At 32.8% G+C, this 23,502-nt stretch overlaps 2 protein-coding genes across 2 annotated transcripts; one reads left to right on the plus strand and one right to left on the minus strand.

Moving 5' to 3' along the window:
• Positions 1-2,747: 2,747 nt before the first annotated feature.
• LOC137830268 (protein LIGHT-DEPENDENT SHORT HYPOCOTYLS 7-like) lies at positions 2,748-5,349 on the minus strand. The gene is made up of 2 exons (XM_068637477.1): positions 4,540-5,349; positions 2,748-3,083 (listed from the first exon to the last, which is right to left on the minus strand). The coding sequence occupies exon 1, from the start codon at positions 5,156-5,158 to the stop codon at positions 4,595-4,597; it is 564 nt and encodes a 187-aa protein (XP_068493578.1). The 5' UTR covers positions 5,159-5,349; the 3' UTR covers positions 2,748-3,083; positions 4,540-4,594.
• A 14,095-nt stretch (positions 5,350-19,444) lies between these two features.
• Positions 19,445-22,399, plus strand: LOC137813944 (small ribosomal subunit protein bS20c). Its single transcript, XM_068616471.1, has 3 exons — positions 19,445-19,706; positions 19,838-20,001; positions 21,917-22,399. The coding sequence occupies exons 1-3, from the start codon at positions 19,451-19,453 to the stop codon at positions 22,145-22,147; spliced, it is 651 nt and encodes a 216-aa protein (XP_068472572.1). The 5' UTR covers positions 19,445-19,450; the 3' UTR covers positions 22,148-22,399.
• The last annotated feature ends 1,103 nt before the right edge of the window (positions 22,400-23,502 follow it).

Raw genomic sequence — 23,502 nt, forward strand, 5'->3', positions numbered from 1 at the left:
AAATTAAGAACTCTAAAATGGGTATAGTACTTTATATATCATTCGCAAAGTTATAATTATTTATTTTAATTATATACTTATCATCGCATGTTTATTTCATTTCAATGATATTTCAAAATTTGTCAAATTTTCGTAAACTCCAAAACTTTAAAAAGTTATTATTTTTTGCATCCCACAAATCGAAATCGATGCATTTTTTTTAAATTTTGGAATGTGAGTTTGACCGATGATATTTGTATTCCTTTTCTTGTTGTTACTTATTTTTGGACATTATTAAATTTCCAACTTTCCAAAAAATTAGAATGATTTAATCATCAAAAATTAGTTATCGTAATTAATCATCTTCTTGCATTAGTAAACCTACAAAAACATGTGTAAGTATTTCCTACGTGTCTAAATCAAAATACTTCTCATGAAAAAGGTTTTAATTTTTATACAAGACTTAAATTTAGTGATTTCACTACATATTGTAATAATAATATTGTTATGTTTATAGAACCACAAATAAATTTGTAGCAATTACATTACCACAATCTCACAGTTCCCATATATAGGTTAACAATTAATGGAATGTATAACGCACTTTAACTTACTAACAAATTTCACCTACAAAATCTAATTACTATAAAATAAAAAGGAAAAAGAAAATCTAACTTAACCACAAAATGGTATAATGAAACAAAAAATTATTTTAAAATTAAATAAGTCGTATCCATGTACGATTTTAATTTTTATATTAAATTAAATTTATATTTGACCAGTACGATATCAGTTATATCAAAATTGTACTTAAGTCGTACTCTACCTGCAATACTTGTCAATTCTAAATTTTATTTTATCGATTTTAAAAAATATCAAATATAATTACACCATTTAGAAAAAAAAAATCATAAAGTTATCTATAATTGATTTTGGCTCTTATTGCCTGAGAAATCACACAAATGCCAATAAATAACCAATAAACTTATCACAAACCATACAGTGCAACCTCTGATTTCAATGCAATAATTCAACATGCCAATCAGTTTTATATAAGAACTAATTCATTCAATCAGACACCTGCCCTATATAGAATTATTTTCTTTATTCTAATCCAAAATTTTGGAACCACTGAAAAATAATTAAACTGTAGACACATTTATATTTATTTTTCTCAAAGAATACCCATGTAATGGTGATCTATATATTGGTTTTCAATACAATAAATAATTCAATGTTTTTATAAGAAAATTGTATATAAGAATATGGTAAGAAAAAATAAGATTTATTTATTCTCTATGTGTACTTAAATATATAAGATATAAATATTTTTTCTTTTTAAATTATAAACTAATTAGATAGATCAACGGATCATGAAATTCTATCATTATTAAATTAATTACATATAATTATGTACAATATCATATAATAGTTATATATAATTTGATAATTATTTTTTTTTAATAGTTTTTGTGCTGTTATCATTCACAAACACCTTGTAAGTTCCTATTCTTAAACCACAGTGACTGACCCAGAAATTTCAAGCAGTAGGAATAAGAATGAGAAAAATATATATGTTTATTTCATTTTGAAGTGAACTTGAGAGATAGAAGGAGAAAGGAAGGGTAGTAATTTTTGGACAATCCTAAATAGACACTCCATCTACACCTATTTCATTTTTTTCTTGTCTTTTTTTTACTTATATCACATCATTTCTTCATGAAATGTTAAGAGACAAATTCAGAAACGTAATAAGTAATGCTATAGTGAAGCTAAGTAGAGAGAAAAGAAGAAAAAAGACTAATATGAAAAAAGCTTCATAAGATAACAACTTCTTAATTCACATCAGAAAAAAGCTTTGGATATAAAGACAATGAAACTTGAATATCAACACTATGATAATCATAAAAGAATTTGAAATTAAGTGGAGACATGTGTCCCCATATTGCTTAATAATATCAGTCCATCCTTAAGAGCTCAGAATGATCCTCAGTGGACATATTTTCTCCTAAAAGTCAAAGGCTTCATCCTATAACTTCTCCTAAAAGCATGTAATTGATTGATTGTTTCCTTCTATGGCAAAAATTGTGATGAATTTGTTTGGAGACATGAGGTGAAACTAGAGGAGTCACAGGTTTTAGACAGAAGTGACAGCTTCTGATCAAATGATCCAAAACACCCTCCCCACAAAAGAAAAAAAGTAGCCAATATAGCTCAATTCTTGAAAGGACGAGGTTTAGTATCAAATCCTTGTCCCTTTTGTCAGTATTTGAAAGATGGGTCTGTTGATTTAATCATGAACAATAGGAATCAGGTGCAATATATTGGTTTAAATTTTATTGAAGAGACAGCAGAGGTATCCGATGATTTTTGTGTTAACTCACTTGCATTATGCACTTATGTGGGTCATCATCTTTCTTATTTGTGGGGTTAATCTTGCACTGATTATGGAAAAGTTTTCAGTCCAACATCAGATTTTCTTCTTTAGCCCAATTCAGTCACTTGGAAGTTCTAACTTATCTGAGATCTATCTCACTAATTCATCAATGAATGCACATATATATATACAGAAACTTATACACACTCTTTGCATAAATATGTATGTACTATGATCTGCATGATGAAATTATGTATTATGCATGTGCTATGGTACTAGCAAGGCGTAATGTATATATATAGTTGTCACGTATATATGATCAAGAAAAGTAATTATTGATCAAAACCATTCATACCATGAGTGTAAAGCATAATAATCATACACTGGAATATCAGAAGCAAAGCAAAAGTATTTCAATGAAAGCTGAACATACCATCCATCATACACACTGCTTGGAAGATAATTCGAAGCTATTTTCACCCCACTATGCTTGATGTATCACTGAGGCATAAGGGTGAATACAATAGGACTTACCCAATATTAACTCTTCATGAACTTCAGTCTAAATTCTCATTCAAATAACAAAACACACAGAGAAAGGTTTAACTTTGACCCAAGGACAATGATATTGTGAATTATATATCTCCAATTGAAGGACTTCAGCTAAGGTTTTAACACATATACAAGGCTCAGTAACAGACTCAGGACTTTGAAATCATTGGCAGACCTGAAACAATCCAAGAAGAACATAAAAAATCAAATGCATTTAAAGCTTGTAATGCCAACAATTCAAGTAAATATATACTAATAATATGTATAATATATGCCTTCAAACCCTCTATAAGATCAAACATCCAAGGCACTGTTAAATTGTAGTTACAATTGGTCCTAGTTATATTAAGCTAGGATTTATAAACAAAAAAAAAGACAAGAATTCAAGATATTGTATGGTCATGATGATGCCTTTTCATGCACAGTGTTTGGTAGTGGGGAAGAGTACAGTGTAATTCATGTACGGAGGTCAGATATACATATTGCAGCACCAAATTACAATGATTGTTATGTCTGGTACACAGTTATGAGTTATGAATCTTGTGTATCTAGTTTTGAGTATTTGTTTCTTTCAATCCTATTGAATTTTAGATAGAAATTTTGTGAAGTACTTCATGTAGCTTTATATGAGTTTAATACGAGGGTTTTTATAAAAAAATATTTCTATTTATTAATTTTTTATTTGTTGATAAAAAAAATATTGCAACCACCAAAGAAAAAGGACTTCCATATAGATGTTTAATACGAATAAGAAGAGAAAAATCAAAACTATTAGCATAAGACAAAGCTTTATATACACTAGAGATCCGCAGTTCTGGTACACTAATGTATAATGTATAAAAAAGCACAATACCAGCAGTTGCAGACAAGAATCCAAACAACATCTATTTCAATCTCATAAGATTTTTGAATTGAATCCTCTTTTTTTCAAAAAATAAATACTGTTAACAAGAATCCCTATCTCTTAGCCATAAATATTGCTTAACTCTTATGTTATATTATCAAAGGAGTTATCCCATTTGTGGAAGATAGTGGGAATCCAAAAGAAGTAAGATTGTGTGGAAAAGCAAAACATGTACATTTATATAATAAGCAGCATAGAAATGTTATGAAATTCAAAATCCACAATAACATCGTCATCTTGCATGTGAGAAAGGACAAATTGAGAATGGATGGGAGAGTACTCCATACTCCCTATTAAATGCTCATTAAATCAATACAGTGTGAAAACAAAATAAAAATGAAGGTAAAGTCATTGAGCACTGTTATTATGTCATTTATCAAAATTATATATGGTATTTAGGGTTTAGAAAAGCCAGTGAACTAGGGTTTGCTATATGAATGAAACATAAGGTGAGATAAAAATTGACCCTATAACACCTTCAATGGACCCCTTATGTGTTTGATGCGATTGCCTTTTGTAGCAATCTTGGTTTAGAAAATTCAACCAACTGTGAACACTGACCCAAAGAAGTTATTGTAGAAATTAATGATCTTGTTAATTGTTGAATTATATGCTTTTATTATGCACATAATAATGTCAATGATTCAAACAGCAGCAAGTCTTTTCCGTGTCAACTTCTGAAAATAGCAGCAAATCTATAACAGTAAGTGAGGAAAAAATAATTTACCATTCTTATTATTACGCTGAAGAAGAAGCCAAACCAAAAAGAGAGACTCAAAATTTTACTGGTGCAAAGGTAAGTTTGAGCTGTCCCCGTTGGCCTTGATGAGATTCCTCTTCTTCTTTTTCTTCTTATAAGGGATCCCTCTTGCCTTAGCTTGAGAGTCTCGAACCTCACGAAGATAAACTCTTATGGCACCACTAGCAAATGGATTAGTCTCAGGCAAGCCTCCATTTTCTTCATATGCAGCTCTCAGCCTTCCAATGAGAGCATCAAGGCTCCCCCAAGCTTGTTTAAGAGGGCAAGTGCAAGGACCAGGTGGCTCCACTTGACCAAAGAAGAGACAACCTTGAGCATGCACCTTAGTTTTCCCAAACTGGTCCAAGTACCTTAGGAAATCCAGCACTTGGTTTGAATTGCACTGTGAAAGTGCCACAGGAGGCCTCTGGTTCCTCAAGTACTGCCCAAAAGTGTTCCAATCCCTCCTCTTCTGAGATTCATATCTACTCAGAGGGTGCTGCTGCTGTTGCTGTTGTTGTTGATGCTGATGCTGATGCTGATCAGAAGCAGCAGAAGCAGAAGATCTTGATGATCCTTCTGCTATGTCTTTTCCTTTGGTTGACATATCTGAGTCAGTGGTGATTGCAATTCATTTAGTATTTGTTTTTCTGAAGCAAGGATGAAGGAAGAAGGAAGAAAGGGAAGGTTTTGTTTTTTGAATGGAGAAGACAATAGAATAGAAGTGGAAGAAAATGACAAATTTTGTTTTGGAGGATCACATCACAGGGGGCTAGTGAGGAGACATGGAATGGGACCAATGAAAGTGCTTTATCCTTCTTTTTCTTCCTTCCCTACATTATCTTGCTTTAATGGTACTATTAGCATTAACCATACTTTATAATTTTGTTTCCTCTTATTTTTTTTATAATTATTATGCTCCCATCATCAAAGGTGTCATTATTGGGTAACTTAGCGTAATTAGCACTGTGGTTATACCCAATGACTATTAAATAACAGTCTAGGTCCTCTAGCATTAAGGGCTTGTTTGGCACCTAATAGAAAATTTTGTGATTACAAGTTAAACTTAGTGACTTCCGTAACCTATTCTATAACTCATTGTCAAGCCACAAAAGTATGGTGTTACATCTCTTTCACATGCTCATTAACCACAAAACTTTTCAATTGTGTTTACCCTATACCTCTTACTAATAAAAGAAACTCCAGCCAAAAGTTTAATGCAAAAATCTAACCATGAATACATGACATCAAAGAATATCTTGTTAAATAATTTTTATTATTATTTTTTATCTTTGTCTTTTTCATATTTCTGATCCCTTCAAAGTTAAACAAATCATGTTTTAAATATATGTGAATTTCAATAGAATAAATTTCTCTTTCTTTGTGGAGGGAAAAAAAAAGTAAAGAATAATTTTGAGTGGAGGAAGGGTTGTTACTTGCTTGATTGATGAAGTATCTAATCTGAAAATCTTATGTAAAAATATTTTATGTCATTGCTTGAGGATCCGTACTACACCATTTCAACGCCTAGTTTGTGGCATAATCATAATATCTACAATTCATCTCCATATTGACATAAGAACCCACATGTGTCCAACAAATTTTATTCCAACAAATTGAAATATGTTGCACAAACAACTTTACCTTTTAACTTTTAACTTTTCTTTACAAAACTAATCAAGATGAGTTTTGTTTTCAATGCTACACTTAATTTTCTTTTGCCCTACTATATAATTTAACTTGATGTTATATATTACTTTTTAAGAATTTTCATTTTTTTTTAATCTAACAATTAAAAGTAAGTTACTCTTTAGATTATGAAAAAAAAAAACAAAGATGGAAAATAATTATCATTAAGAGTTGCTCCTAAAATAACTTAATCTCTCTTATATAAACTGGATTCAAACTAGAAGTTTGAACTATTAATATTAATATGATTCACAAGATTATTTTTAAGAAAGTAACATATAAGATTATATGGTTATTCTCTCTTACAAGATTCAAACTAGAAGTGTGAACTAGTGATATAATTCACAATATTATTTTTAAGAAAGTAATGTATAAGATTATAGGATCATTCTTCTGAAATTTTGTTTAATCAGCAAAAGGAATATATAAATAAAAAGATACATGGGTATTTCAACCCATATACATAAACTTCTACATAAAGAGGGAATGTATTGTAATATGCAAAAGACCAACCAACCTCTACAAAAGGATAACTTCACAAAAAACTTAACCACATGTCACCATAGATCGGCTATATTGTTCTCCCAAAGAGGGTTTTTTGACCATCATGGGGTTATTTTTTTTTGTTTTTTACCAAAATATGATCCGTTTTAAAAAAAATTACAAATTTGGACAAGTCGTGCCAATTTGATACGACTTCATATGCACAACTCGTCCCAATTTGACACGACTCTGCCATGTCATATTCTGCCACCTCATTATTTTTTATTTTTTTTAATTTTATTGTTTATATATTGGGTAGTAAGTTATGTAATGTTAAAAATTAATTTGATGCATAATTTTCTAAAAGTGTTAGTTTTAAGGAACAAAAAATTGGATAATCGTGTATGGATCATGTTTGACGGTAATGTAATACAATAACTTGATTATTTGATTAATTAAAAAATGAAGAAAATTGTTATTGAATTTGGAAATAAATAGATAAATGAAAATTTATTGTATTTGAAAAATAAATAGAGAATTATTGTTTTGAATTTGCAAAATAAATAGCTAGAGAAGGAATGATTTTACATAACACTAAATGATGAGAAAAGATTAATTAGAACTAAACAAATTAGTAAGATTCATTACAAGATATAAAATAAAAATATAAAGTTGAACTAGAAGTAAATTATTTATGGGAAGACGTGCCACAATGTGGTCTTCATATTTGTCGTTGAGGTCTTCGTGGAGGGTGATGATCAAGATATTAAATTAATTTTTAGCATTACATAACTTACTACCCAATATATAAACAATAAAATTTAAAAAAATAAAATAAAAATATGACGTGGCAGAAGTCATGCCAAGTTGGCACGATTTCAGTTTGACATGGCAGAAGTCGTGCCAAGTTGGCACGACTTTAGTATGACATGGCAGAATCGTGTCAAATTGGGACAAGTTATGCATATGAATTCGTGCCAAATTGGCACGACTTGCCCCAAATTTGTAATTTTTTTAAAACGGACCCCATTTTGGTAAAAAGCAAAAAAAATAGTTCCATGATGGTCAAAAATCCTCCAAAGAGACTCAACTAAAATATAACATTCTACACTCAATATGAGCATAATTACATAATGATAGATGACAGGGAATAAAATATTGGATAACTTTATCTTCAAACATGAGCACTGCCCCATGTTGTATTGTTGCTAAGCCCAAAAAAGACTTTCAACCCAGAGTGCATTGCTAAGAACCATTATGCCTGTTTTTCTCATCCCATCAACCTACACCCTCGTATTTATCTTAGATAATTTCAGTTGACATGGATCCCTTTGTACTTGTTGAACTTTTATGATTAACACAATCTTGTAGTTGATTTTCTGTCCAAGAGAAAAAAAATGGCTAGTAGAGTATATGTTTTACTGTAAGGAATATTCATCATCTTCATTTACTTTAATATATGTCACTGCCTATAGTGAAAACCTACCTCTATATCAACTTCACGTTTATGATATAAAACATATTTTGTACTTGCTTGCAATTCTAATTACATATGAAAAAATACCAGATGAATTTTGAGTCCTCGACAGGGAGCACGTTTAAGGTCATTTGTAAATATGATATTGGACTTAAGCACCATATTGGATAACTAAAATTAGTTTTTCTTTTTTATTCAGATTTGTGATTCATACTCACCCTTTCATTTGTGATTCTTCTCCATCACATTGTATTTTTAAACACGACTCTATTTTTGTTTTCCCAAATTTCGGACATCACAGTTGTCCATATAGTCTTCCAAACTAAATTATGCTTATTACTTAAACTTTGACAATTAAATTGATAAAAAAATCCCAAAAATATTTATGCATCATATTTGAAATTCCAATCCACCTGAAACATAAATTTCAAACTGAAAAGTAATTTTGCATTCAAAAAACAAGTGTTGGGTAGTCTCTACCTATTGCTAGCAAAGGGGGGAAATATTTGTACCCATAACCATTTCCTTATTTTGTAGATTCAACTTAGTATGAATTCTATTCAGGCCTATCTTCCACACTAGAGTTTTAGCATTTGGAACAACATATGTTTTCATATTCCACTTAAGAAATTCTCCTAATAACCTACATTACTGTTATGCAAGAGGTCATACGCAAACCTAACTAAATAAGTTTATGAATTTCCCCATTTCCACTGCAAATATCTAGCCTATTTTTATTTGTTATAAATTTTCTTAAGTCTAAATTGAAAGCTTCTACCATGGACTTTTTTTATTCAAACCAATATTTCCTTCACTTGAACTCCCATACCCAATTATTGTTATTCCATCTTCCAAATGAGCTACATGACATTCAGAACCTGATTTTCTCACCATTTCCTAAGATCCAACTTATATTATTTTTAAACCAGTTTTGTCTATAGCCAGTCCCACACACTTTCTTTATATCTAACCACCAATTTTATTCTTCTCTTGGCCTATGTGGTGTATTTATTTTTCTCCAATCACCATATTTAGATATTAGGATTTGTCTCCATGTATCATGTGTAATAAAATGTTATTTTCATTTTCCAATTAGAGCCTCATTGAAGTGTTTTATATCTTTAATACATAATCCCCTTCTTTATTTATATTGACACTCTTTAGACCACTCAACCCTAGCTATCTTACTTCCTTCTGCCCCCACCCCCACATGGCCTTTATACATATACATATACATAAATACACATATATATATATATATAATCTTTGAATCTACATGATCAAATTCAAATAAATTATATTTGTGAGTTTAGTTGAAATGAGTTTGTTTTATGTTGTGTTTGCTTTCATAAATGTACTATTGAAATGAATTAAAAGATGAAGATTGTTTTCATTTGTTTTCGGTGATGGGAGACGATTTATGAAGAAAGAAAAGTGAATAAATGAACTTTGAGGGCCCTTGATAATGTGAATTGAAAGAAGAATCTTCATTTAATGTTTTGCATCTTTATACTCATCTTCATTTAATGTTTTGCATCTTCATTCCATTTAATGTTTTGCATCTTTATACTCATATAGCTTCAATTTCTTCTTCCTCATTTTGTTTCTTACTTTGAAATCATTGTATTTTGGTTAATTGTTTATTTTGACATTTCTTTCATAAATTCCAATCTTCATTGTTCCAATATCATACATGTTTCTCAAGTAAAATCAACATCATCTAAAACATGTTTGAAATTGCATTTTACTAAAAAAACACACACACACATATATATATATATATATAAAGATATTTGATTATATTATATATTTAGATTATGTAAGGACCTCGAAAATAGCTTTAGAATAGAAGTGGTTCTAAAATGTCACCTAAATATTTTATTATTAAAGTGGAAAGGGTATATAAATAGAAAAATTAGTTATTTAGGTTTCATTTTAATAGAATCACCATCTCTTTAAACTTTCTTTTTTTCCTTCCTCTACCCTCTCTCTAACTTTTTGAACCCATTTGTTATCAGATTGACGATTGCAGTCCGCCATTAGACTCTTGGCAGCAAATTGCTTTATCATAATTTTAGTTAGAGTAAGTTCAATTTTGCTCATTTTCCTTTGATTTAGTTTTACACTTTTTAGGTTTTTTTTAGGCATATGTTTTGCATGTAGTGTTTCTAGCTTCAAGATTAGTCCTTGATAGTTCAGAGTCCTAGTTGTTTAGTTAGATCATTGATTAGGACTCTGTGATGCAGGTTAAGCTATCATTGGATTTTGTAGGATTTGAGCTCTTTGTGAGCACATCTATTCAAAGTCAAGTAAGGAAAGCTAGTTTAATTTTCAATAGAACCCTATGTTAGAATATTTGGATGTGGGGTGATGTCACCAATTTCAATTTTCTTGTCGGATGTATTGTTCATTAATTCCTCCACATCTTGGACATTGAATGTGATTTGATTTGTTTCCCTTCTTGTCCATTTATGAACGTTACAATTAATGATGTGATCCAAGGGTATCTTTTAATTTCGCGACTTGTCCATCATCTTTGTCTCATCAAACGCTATATATGGCAACTTCTGCTTTGATAATATTCTTCGCGTCTTTCATTTGAAACAATTTGAATTGTTTCCTTTATGATCTTCTGATGTGATTTGTTGACCCTTTAAAGGTTATGACTTGAATCTTATCTTTGTCGCATATGATTTCACCGTAATTGCATTGGATGTTGAGTATGAAATTTTCCGTGTCACATGTTTTCTCAATTTCTTTCTCTTATGGGAACGTTGATATGATTTATCTGATGTTTCTTTAATCTTGTTCTCCATAATGTAAATTATGTTTTTCACTTAGTGACGTACTAGTTCTTTATGCATCTTCTTAAATTAACTCTTCCTCGAATTCCACGAATCTCACTTTGCAATAACTTTGTTGTAATCATTTGACGCTTTAAACAGAGTTTTCGAATACTTTTCAGCCTTGAATGAAATTACTTCAAGAAAACCTTGATTAAGAAATCAGTTTTTCAAAACATAAAGCAAAAGACACAACACTAGTAAAAACAATCGATTGTTTTACCGAAACAATCGGTTGTTTATACCAGTTAACAAATATCAAAACTGAATTTAAAGAGTTAGGGATAGAGAGAATGCACACAGAAGTTTATACTGGTTCACTCCAAATCCAGAGTTACATCCAATCTTCTCAGAAACCCTGAGGAAATCCACTAAGCAATCACACCTTGATCACTTACACCACAACCAAGAAAGTGACCTTGAACACCTCAAGACACACACTCTTCTTGGCCAACACACCAACACTAAGATTGTTGATCTTGATCCCCTCAAGAACACACAACCAATCAGAGCAAACACAGAAACGAAACTTGTTTCACAGAGTACAAGGATTTTACTTGTTACAGAAGATAATCTAAAATCAATACAAGCAGAATCTTATTCCACACACTTTGATCAATCACAAACTATTAGCAATCTCAGCTCTTTGAAAAACTCAAAAACTCTATTCAAAAATCTTGTAAAAGATTGTTACTCAAATCTGTTTTTCTGAATTTATTCAAAGATGTTGTTTGTTATCAAATCTTAACAAACTCTTAAATTGCATTTAATGATTGGTCAAAACATTTAATGACTGGAGCGTAAGCAGTTAAATCATTTAAAGCTCAATCAAAGATAAAATAGTTTTTCTGTTATGGTCCCAAAACAAACAATCGGTTGTTTCCTCGAATCAATCGGTTGTTTTGGTTTTAACAGCTCAACCATTTGAAAAATAGTTTTCAATCTTTTCTCAAAACATCTAAGTATAAACAATCGGTTGTTTCGACAAAACAATCGGTTGTTTTAACTTAGTTTGAAAAACATTTTACTTTCACAAAGATTGAGAATGCCTATGCTTTAGATTCGATCAAGAGGTGGATTACAACACTCAAACTACCCCAGATTTAAACTAAACCAGCACAGCAACAGCAAGCACAGTCAAGGCTTCAACATCCTTCAAAGGGTTTGGATTCTTCAAAGCTTGAACACCACTTGGTTCAACAATCTCCCCCTATTTGATGAAGATAAATCCCTGGTGCTTGTGTTTGATCTGATTGAATCGGAAGCAGTACCTGCAAAAATAGCATTTATACTATCCAATGCTTCTTACAGCAGCAAGTTAGATTTTTATATATTCAAAGCATAAAACATGATAAACAAACGGTTGTTTACACGAAACAATCGGTTGTTTTTATCAGCAGCAGCAGAAAACACTTATATCAGAGATTTTAACAGATTATACAATATCAGATAAATATATACAAGAACCAATTAATTCTCCCCCTATTTGTCTGCACAAATAGACTTTAGCATGTATCAAAACATATTTAGGAGAGATTATTAAGATCAAGGATACCTAACTCATTTCTTAAGAAGAAAAACCTCTCTTTTGGTAAAGGTTTTATGAAGATGTCAGCTAACTGCAGTTTGGTCTCCACAAACTTCACTTCACAATTCCCATTGTTTACATGATCCCTGATGAAATGATGCCTTATCTCAATATGTTTGGTCCTTGAGTGCTGAATCTGATTTTTGGTAAGATTGATGGCACTTGTGTTATCACACATCAAAGGAACCTTGCTGATTTGAAATCCAAAGTCTGCAAGTTGTTGTTTGAGCCACATAATTTGTGCACAACAGCTTCCAGCAGCAATGTATTCAGCCTCAGCAGTAGAGAGAGCAACACATGCTTGCTTCTTGCTATGCCATGAGATTAGGCTTCAGCCAAGAAGGTGGCAAGTGCCACTTGTGCTCTTTCTATCTAGCTTGCAACTTGCAAAGTCAGAATCTGAATAACCAATTAAATGAATTGGAGAGTGAGAAGGATACCATAATCCAACAAATGATGTTCCTTTAAGATATTTCAGAATTCTTTTTGCAACTTTGAAGTGTGACTCTTTAGGATTTGTTTGATATCTTGCACATAGACACACCGCAAACATGATGTCCGGCCTACTAGCTGTTAGATAAAGCAAAGATCCAATCAATCCTCTGTGTTTTGTTTGATCTACACCCTTTCCAGCAGCATCCGCATCCATGTAACAGCTTGATGGCATTGGAGTGTTTGCTTCTTTGCAACTCTCCATTTTAAATTTCTTGAGAATCTCCTTGCAATACTTTGATTGACTTAAGAAGATCCCATCCTTTGTTTGCTTAACCTACAATCCAAGAAAGAAAGACAGTTCTCCCATCATAGACATTTCAAACTCACCTTTCATTGCAGCCACAAATTCTTCACACAAACTATCTTGTGTAGCACCAAAGATGATATCATCAACATAGATTTGCACAAGAATTATTTCTGCATTTGACTTCTTGATGAAGAGAGTCTTGTCTACCATTCCCCTTTCATATCCATGAGATAGCAGGAAGTTGCTAAGCCTCTCATACCACTGTCTTGGAGCTTGCTTCAGTCCATACAAAGCTTTCTTCAACTTGAAGACATGGTTGGGATACTTATGATCTTCAAAGCCCGGTGGTTGATCTACATAGACTTCCTCATTGATGTAGCCATTCAAGAAGGCACTCTTGACATCCATTTGGAAGATTTTGAAACCACTCATACACGCAAAAGCCAGCAGCAGCCTCACAGCCTCCAATCTAGCAACAGGAGCAAAGGTTTCACCATAATCTATGCCCTCTTCTTGATTGTAGCCTTTGGCAACTAGCCTTGCTTTGTTCCTTGTGATCACACCATCCTCATCTAGCTTGTTTCTGAAAACCCATTTCGAACCAATAATATTCATTTCATTAGTTTTAGGAACAAGAAACCATACCTCATTCCTTGCAAACTGATTCAACTCTTCATGCATAGCTTCAACCCACTTCTCATCCTTGAGAGCTTCCTCAATTGACTTAGGTTCAATTTGAGAGACAAAAGTTGTGTGCCTGCAGAAGTTTGAGATGGAGCTACGTGTGGAGACACCTTCCTTTACCTGCCCTATGATGTTATCCACTGACAGATCTCTAAGAATCCTTCACTCCTTGGGCAGCTCACTCTGTTACAGAATTTCAATCGGTTGTTTCTGCGAATCAATCGGTTGTTTTTCTGCACAGATTTCCAGCTTCTCCAAACTGATGCTCTGTTCATCTTCTTCAGCACTGGTCTTTGGGATTTGATTGATTCTACAATCTACCTCATCAAAGACAACGTGAACTGATTCTTCTACAGTCATCAACCTCTTATTGTAGACTTTATATGCATGACTTGTGAGTGAATACCCTATGAAGATACCAAGGTCCGCTTTCTCGTCAAACTTTCCCAAGTTTTCCTTTCCATTGTTGAGAACAAAACAGCTGCAGCCAAAGACTTTGAGATGACTGATGTTAGGCTTCCTTCCATTGAAGAGTTCATATGGAGTTTTCTTCAAAATAGGCCTTATAAGCACCCTATTCATCACATAACATGAGGTGCTCACTGCATCTGCCCAAAAGTACTTAGGAAGTGATGATTCACTAAGCATTGTCCTTGCTAGCTCTTCAAGAGACCTGTTCTTCCTCTTTACCACTCCATTCTGTTGTGGTGTTCTTGGAGCAAAGAAGTTGTGCAGAATTCCCATCTTCTCATAGAATTTGCTGAACTTCTCATTCTGAAATTCTCCTCCATGATCACTTCTAATAGAACCTATGTTGTTGTTCTTTGTATTTTGCAACCTTCTTGCTAGCTTTTTGAATGCAGAAAAGGCATCACTCTTTGATTCCAAGAAAAGAGTCCAAGTGTACCTAGAATAGTCATCAACAATAACAAGAGCATAATAATTTCCACCAAGACTCATAGTTCTTGAGGGTCCAAAGAGATCCATGTGAAGAAGTTCAAGAGGTTTCAAAGATGAAACAACATTTTTAATTTTGAAAGAACTTTTCACTTGTTTCCCTTTTTGACATGCTTTACAAATGTGATCCCTCTCAAACTTGAGTTTTGGCAGCCCAATCACAAGATCCTTTGAAATTAGCTTGTTCAAATGATTCATGTGAAATATGAGCAATTCTTCTATGTCAAAGCCAAGATTCATCTTGCTTGGATAGAAGACATCCAATTGAACATGGTGAAGAGATATCTAGAAGATACACATTATTAACTCTCTTACCTACCAACATTACCTTTTTGGTGATGGGTAGACAGATTTCACATGTGTTTGACTTGAACATCACTTGATATCCCTTGTCACATAGTTGGCTAATGCTCAACAGATTATGCTTTAGGCCTTCAACATAAAGCACATCATGGATTACCAAGATGTCTTTGTCTCCTATGGATCCTCTCCCAAGAATCCTTCCTTTGTTGTTGTCTCCATAGGTGACATGACCCTCTTGCTTAAAGGAGATACTCAGGAACTTTGATTTGTCCCCTGTCATGTGCTTGGAGCATCCACTATCCAAGTACCACAATTGCTTGCTCTCCTCCAAGATTTCCTACAAAAAGGATTTTCAAGTACAAAGATTTGGTCCCCTTATGAATGTGGGTCCATTTGGTTTACACTCATCAATTAAAGCTTTATTACCCTTAGGAATCCACTTCATAAGACCTTTAGGAACAACATATTTTCTGATTTTACAGAACCTCACAGAATGGCCTCTTTTCATGCAATAGAAGCATGTAACAATCGGTTGTTTCGATGGTCCAATCGATTGTTTTTCTGGCATTTTCGAAAATGATTTTGAAAATCTATCTTGTTTGTTTTGTGGATTAAAACCCAATCCAGTTTTTCCAAAAACACAGTTTTGAGATGCTAGAACACTCTCAAAGTTGGATTGGCCTTTAGAAAGTTTATCCACAGTTTTAACAAGATAGTGGACCTTCTTTTCAAGATTTTCGCAATTTTCACAAACTAGAGTATCACACTTGCACGAGGAGTTTTTGTAAATGATTTCAAGATTTCCAAAATCTATTTTTGAATTTTCTAATTCCTCTTCCAGTGTTTTTACTCTGTTTTCAAGCCAACTGTTCTTTTCTTTTAACTGATTGTTCAAGAAAGCCAATCGGTTGGCTTCTTCATGTGTTTCTTGAAAGGCTTGAAGCAATTGACCATAATTTTCAGAGTTTGAGGAGTTTGATGAACTTACACTACTTGAGTCATCCTCCTTTCTGGCCATGAAGCAAAGGTTGAGGCTTTTCTTATTTTGCCTTCTTTTCCTTCTTGCTTGACTTTTTGTCATTGCCTCCTTTGGTTCATTGTGTCCATGAGCAGCCTTGAGTGTATCCCACATATCCTTAGCAGTTTTGCATTTTGATATCCTGAAAAACTCATTAGTATCTAGTGCAGAAGCTATTATGTTTTGAGCAGTACAATCAAGCTTGGCCATCTTACATTCATCATTGGTCCATTGAGACCAAGGTTTTGCAAAGAAAGAACCATTCTTATTAAATTTTGGAATGTAAGGACCATTCTCAATTGAATCCCAAATTCCTTGATCAATAGATTCCATAAAGATTTTCATTCTTGCTTCCCAATATTTGTAATTCAAACCACAGAATAAAGGTGGTTTGTAGATTGAAGCACCTTACTCAAAAGATAGTTTTCCAGCCATAGAAAAAAGATTTTTGGATCAACTTGAATAACTTTCAAGAACCAAGCTCTTGATGCCAATTGTTAGAATATATGGCTTTAAACTAGAGGGGGTGAATTGTTTAAAGAGAGTTTTCGAATACTTTTCAGCCTTGAATGAAATTACTTCAAGAAAACCTTGATTAAGAAATTAGTTTTTCAAAACATAAAGCAAAAGACACAACACTAGTAAAAACAATCAGTTGTTTTACCGAAACAATCGGTTGTTTATACCAGTTAACAAATATCAAAACTGAATTTAAAGAGTTAGGGATAGAGAGAATGCACACAGATGTTTATACTGGTTCACTCCAAATCCAGAGTTACATCCAGTCTTCTCAGAAACCCTGAGGAAATCCACTAAGCAATCACACCTTGATCACTTACACCACAACCAAGAAAGTGACATTGAACACCTCAAGACACACACTCTTCTTGGCCAACACATAAACACTAAGATTGTTGATCTTGATCCCCTCAAGAACACACAGCCAATCTCAACAAACACAGAAACGAAACTTGTTTCACAGAGTACAAGGATTACACTTGTTACAGAAGATAATCTGAAATCAATACAAGCAGAATCCTATTCCACACACTTTGATCAATCACAAACTCTTAGCAATCTCAGCTCTTTGAAAAACTCAAAAACTCTATTCAAAAATCTTGTAAAAGATTGTTACTCAAATCTGTTTTTCTGAATTTATTCAAAGATGTTGTTTGTTATCAAATCTTAACAAACTCTTAAATTGCATTTAATGATTGGTCAAAGCATTTAATGACTGGAGCGTAAGCAGTTAAATCATTTAAAGCTCAATCAAAGATAAAACAGTTTTTCTGTTATGGTCCCAAAACAAACAATTGGTTGTTTCCTCGAATCAATCGGTTGTTTTGGTTTTAACAGCTCAACCATTTGAAAAACAGTTTTCAATCTTTTCTCAAAACATCTAAGTATAAATAATCGGTTGTTTCGACAAAACAATCGGTTGTTTTAACTTAGTTTGAAAAACATTTTACTTTCACAAATATTGAGAATGTCTATGTTTTATATTCGATCAAGAGGTGGATTACAACACTCAAACTACCCTAGAACTAAACTAAACCAGCATAGCAACAACAAGCACAAACAAGGCTTCAACATCCTTCAAAGGGTTTGGATTCTTCAAAGCTTGAACACCACTTGGTTCAACACTATTAAGGTCATAATGTTTTCAATATATTAGATAAAGTAGTCAGAAGATGTATTCGTTGAAACTTATTTGAAAATATTCTAAGGTTTTAATTAAAGCATTGTGTTTTGATAAATATGATTTGTATAACTCGTCATAATCAAACAAATGTTTAGAACACTTGAATAGCACATGTAAAAGTGAAAGAATTAAGTATGGAAACTTCCCTATCACTTGTTCGTCCAGTACATGATCTTTGTCTGCTACGTTCATTCGATCATTGTCTGGTATGTGTAAGGCTCATGCTTTCTTGCGTGCAACATAACACATTTTAACAAACATCTGGTGTATTTTCCTTTTGAGAATTTTGTGTTTAGACTTTGTCTAACACTTGAGTATGATGATTGATCCATTGAGTTCTTTGTAGACTTCATCTACTAGTCTCTGTAGAGTCCATGAGTGATTCATTCATTTAACTCTTTGTTTGTCACTCATTTTTTTTTATCTTGCTAACCATGAGTAATTCTCTTTCTTTGCTCATATAGTACACTTTTGTACTATCTTTATCTTGTGCTCTCAGTTTTATCTTGGGATCTCACAAGCACATTGTTCGTTTGATAACTTTATCTTGACGCTTCCAATTGATGTTGTAGTTATTCTTGTTATTGTGTGGTAAGGCCTTTTTCATCATTTTTTCCATATCAATGTCTACTGTGAGCTTTTGAAGTGTTCTTTTAACACTCATTTCTTTGACATTTGTGTTTATAGCTTCATAAATCTAATGTGTATTTTGTTTAATATTTTATTTTATTGTATGTATAATTTTACAAGACAATTTGGCTTATTTATAGACATATAATTTCATTCAAGGCCTTAAGAGACGTGTTTCAAGCAATGTGAACAAAAGAAAAGGAATTGTTAGAAAAAAAGTTTCACACTCATGATTTTGATTAAGTGTCGAAAAGAACAAAGCATAAAGACATGCTTTGTATGTAAAACACAAGTATTTGTTTAATATCAGATCATGTAAAACGCAAATGTTTCGTATGTCAAACGATATAACACTATGTAGTCTTTTTTTGATGTTTGATAAGCATTTACATGCTTAAACGATGCACACCGTCTTAAGCTAACATTTCACAAATATTTATATGTTTATTCTATGTTGTAGAGAATCTTCGTTCCTTACATCCAATCGAGAAGATCCACTTAAATTTTTTATCACATCAACAATCTCTTAAAAATTGAGCTACAATTCTTGTGCTTCACCCACTCCTTGTCTGATTTATATGAATTTGTATTTCACATAATTTCAAACAAAGACACTTTGATCAAGATGTTATAATCTGATTTATATGAATTTGTATTTCACATAATTTTAAACAAAGACACTTTGATCAAGATGTTATAAGTTCAATCAACTATTTGAATGTTATTTGAAGAAGAAAAATAAATTTTATATATAAGGTTAATAAAGAACACAGTAAGGGTAGTATGGGTAGTACGAAAATATATCGCATAGAAACTTCAACAAATAACAATCATCGTCATCTCTTCTCAACGGATAAAGAGAGAGGATTGCCTCTTTTCTCACACACAGAGAGAGATATGGCAACAGCAGTTTCATGCTCATGGCTTACCCTTCCCTCCCAAATGAGGAACCTTTCCCTCACTTCCTCCTCCATTTCCGTTTCCAATTCCACTTCTCTCAGTTTCTCCAAAAGCCTCTCTCACCCTCTCCTCTCACAAGGTACCTTTCACCAACCACCCCATTTCATGGGGCTTCTCTTTTTTTCCCTTATTTTCATCACAAGACACGAAAGATTCGGTTTTGCTGGAGTTTTCAATTGTGGGCCCGTGTCGGGTTTGGTTTGGTTTCAGGTAACTGCTTGCCGCTGAGCACAGTGCAAAGACGCGCCTCTGTGGTTTGCGAGGCTGCCCCCAAGAAGAAGGTGGATTCCGCCGTGAAGAGAACTCGCCAAGCCGAGGACCGCCGCATTTACAACAAAGCTCGCAAATCTGAAATAAAAACGCGCACTAAGAAGGTGGAACCTCTCTGTTATGTTATTGGAGTTGTTTTGGTTTGGGTTATGTTCCAATTGAATGGTTTGACTGGAGAACTTGCATTTTTTGTTTAGCATGGAATTGATCTTATCCAAGGATGGTGAAGTCAGTTTCATGTTGTTTTGTTTAAAAAATGTCCAAACTACAAACATTTTGTGTACAGTCAATTTATTAGAAACAGTCCCAGATATGACTTTTGAAGTAGTTATGAGAAAAGTCACCAATCTCACTGAGATTGTATAATGCTGTTTTGTATTATGCTGTTTCTTTTTTGCATTTCACTTCATTCAATTACACTCATTCTCAGACATTCAGAAGACAGTTTTAGGTCTTGGTTAGATAAATTTCTCAATAATAGGAAAGATAAAATAAATTAAGTTTTTTTCACAAGTTAAAATTCACTTATGCACAAGTTAAAATTAGTTTTTGGAAAAGTTGAATGAGAGAAATTTTATAAATTAGCCTATGTATAAGTTAATTCTATAAATTATGTCAACAATACTATAGGCGTTTGTTGAATAGTTTATTCAAACAAGACTTTAGAATGGAACCTATTTTTTTATTATTATTATGTGTTGTGGATGACCAATTCTATACCTTGTTTCACCCGAAGAAGGTGAGTTAAAAAAATAATGTTTTATGCCCCAAACCCCGGAGTTTATAGTCTCTTTTTTTAATTAAATTTTATCATGTTTCACTCAATTGTTAGTTTTATGAATGAGTTGTATTGTATTTGTTTTTTTGCTATGGAGTAATGTCAGTTGTCTATAATGTGCAACTCACTTGACTCATTGGGAAATATGGGCTTACAGTATGTTAGAAATGGGAGAGATAGAGAAAGAAGAAAAAAATACATGTTGATGATATGGAGTATGAGAGCTATGAAGGAGAAGATGATATGGTGAACTTAGGAGTAACATTGACTGCAGGATGCTGTGTTCAGGGTTGGTTTAAATAGTTTGTATCTTATTGTTTTCAAGAGGCATGGATTTTCTTTTCAACCAAGTTTTGGTAGGTTGCTAGAATAGACTGAAAAAGAATAAGTGTCATTCATGTTTTTCTTCTATTAATTTTTGTTGATGTTCACACTAATTTAATGTTTTGCTTTCATGGGAAAAGGTTGTGATAAATCTTTACTTACAGTGTCTAAAATGAAGTGGTTACATCCTTACAGGTCTTTGCAACAGATAGTATTCAATATCCCTTTTTCATTCCTACTTTTAGTTGTACCAAACTATGCTTGAGAAACACTTGGGTTTTCTGTTGGCATCACACTCTAGAGTGGAAGACATGATTGTTCTTATTTGTCCGTTTAGACCAACTTTTTTAAACAAAGTATGGCATGTCTTCCTACAACCCATTGGTGATTCCACCTCTTGTGTGTGAGACTCAGCATTCTTCTAGTTTCTCTGGAAAATTCTTCTTGATGTTGGAATTGTCGGGAAAAGATGAAAAATGGTGAGAAAAATAGGACTCATGTTAGCATGACAACATGACATGCATGATGTAAAACACTTTACTAATGTTCCTTGTTTCTATTAGTATAACAGCATTGAGTATTCTAGTACAATTACTTGTGCAAGCTCAGTCCACTCTAACCTAATATTGGAGACTCCAAAAAAAGTTATGAATCTTTACATGATGACAGATGTAATAACTGCAGTACTTATGTTAAGCTCTTGCAAACAGTAAAGGTTTATGTTTTACTTAACATAGTGACTTGTAGTTGTGGGTAGATTAAACTGCAGCAAACGCTTCTGATCTTGTTCAGAATATAAAATACTCTCAGAATACCGCTCCTAATTCTTGTCAGAAGAACTTGGTGTTAATACCTCTTCTCTTATCTTCTGTGCTACCATCTCAACTTCTAGCTTTTACATAATATTTGGTCTACAGGTTTTGGAAGCTCTGGAAGTTCTGAAGAAGAAACAAGATGCGGCATCCGAAGAAATTCTCCCTATTGAGAAGTTGATTGGAGAGGCATACTCAACAATTGACAAAGCTGTTAGATCAGGAACACTGCACAGGAACACCGCAGCAAATCGCAAGGCTCGGCTTGCCCGAAGAAAGAAGGCTGTGGAGATCCATCATGGCTGGTATACCCCAGTTCCTGAAGCAGTTGCATGAAACAATCCTCTTGCTATGTAGTAAAATGAGATGCCAGTGAAGACTTTCTGGAGATTTTTTCCACTCTGTTCAAACATTGTATTTAGTCTTCCATGGTGTTGTTCAAATTGGTTTACAGTTCCATACTTCATGATCGTTATGTAGAGCCATTGATTTAAACAGCCTCTTCGTAATTAGCCTTTGTTGTACTTTTTCCATGTTGTATAATGGAATGCTTCCTTAAACATAAGGGTACTTCCACTGAGCTGAAAATTGATTGTTGTTATAATCCTGCACATGATATTGCTGGTGCATCACTTAATCTTTGCTCCTCTGCAGTATCATGGTGAATTATTTAGTCACATATAAAAGCTAGAGAGGCATGTAACTCATACACTATTAACCATAGTGTATATACCAGAGACCACCAAATGGCAATTAATACTCTAGTTAAGATTTCAGGTTCAAATCGGAGATAAAATATCATAATTTGGTCAAGGAATTGAACTACCAAGTAATGAACAAAGCTAATAAGTCTAAGGTAAATTCTACCTGCACATGAATTTAAAAAATCTAGAATTTAAAAAATACATTCTGAAAAGTCAAATGTGGTAAGGAAATGCGAATTGGAAAATCAAAATTTCATTATGAAAAAGCAATTCTGAAATAAAAAAATTCGTGAAAAAGCAATTCTAGAATAAAAAAAAATACAGTCTGAAAAAGAAAGTTTAGAAAACAAAATTCAGAAATGTATTTTGGAAAAGAGATTTCTAAAATCATACAAGTGTTTGGGAAGCGTGTTTTGGAAAAGGAAATTTGAAATGTATTTTGATTGTACTCCTCCTTCTATATAAGATATTTTTGTCACTTCATATAAAGTTCGGTGCAATTTAAATTTAATGGGTTGCAGGAAGTAATTGTCAAAGTCTAATAAGATTTTTTTTGACTTCCCAAACGTAGTTGTGGGAATGTCAAAAGTTTGCCCACTGAGGAAATATTATTTCATTGTACATATCTTCATATTCTAAGTCAGGTGGAGTCGTGATAGTTATTTTGGAGAGACTCTTTCTTTCTATACTTCCATATATTCTTCTTCCACCTCCATAAATTTTCATATTTCCAAATATATCTTTCTATAATATTCTAGATTACGTAATCTGGAAGTCTTTTCTCAAAATCGTAATTAGCTTCCGGATTACATAATCCAGAAGCCTTTTTTCATATGCATGATTAGTTTCCGAATTACATAATCCGAAAGTCTTTTTTAGTTTCTAGATTATGTAATCCGAAAGTCTTTTTTCAAATGCATATCCAAAAGTTACTCTACGGAGTGGCATAAAAAGGATAAAAAAAATGTTTTCACATTTTACATGGAA

This window comes from Phaseolus vulgaris, chromosome 11 (assembly GCF_000499845.2).
Source record: "Phaseolus vulgaris cultivar G19833 chromosome 11, P. vulgaris v2.0, whole genome shotgun sequence".
Lineage (NCBI taxonomy): Eukaryota > Viridiplantae > Streptophyta > Magnoliopsida > Fabales > Fabaceae > Phaseolus > Phaseolus vulgaris.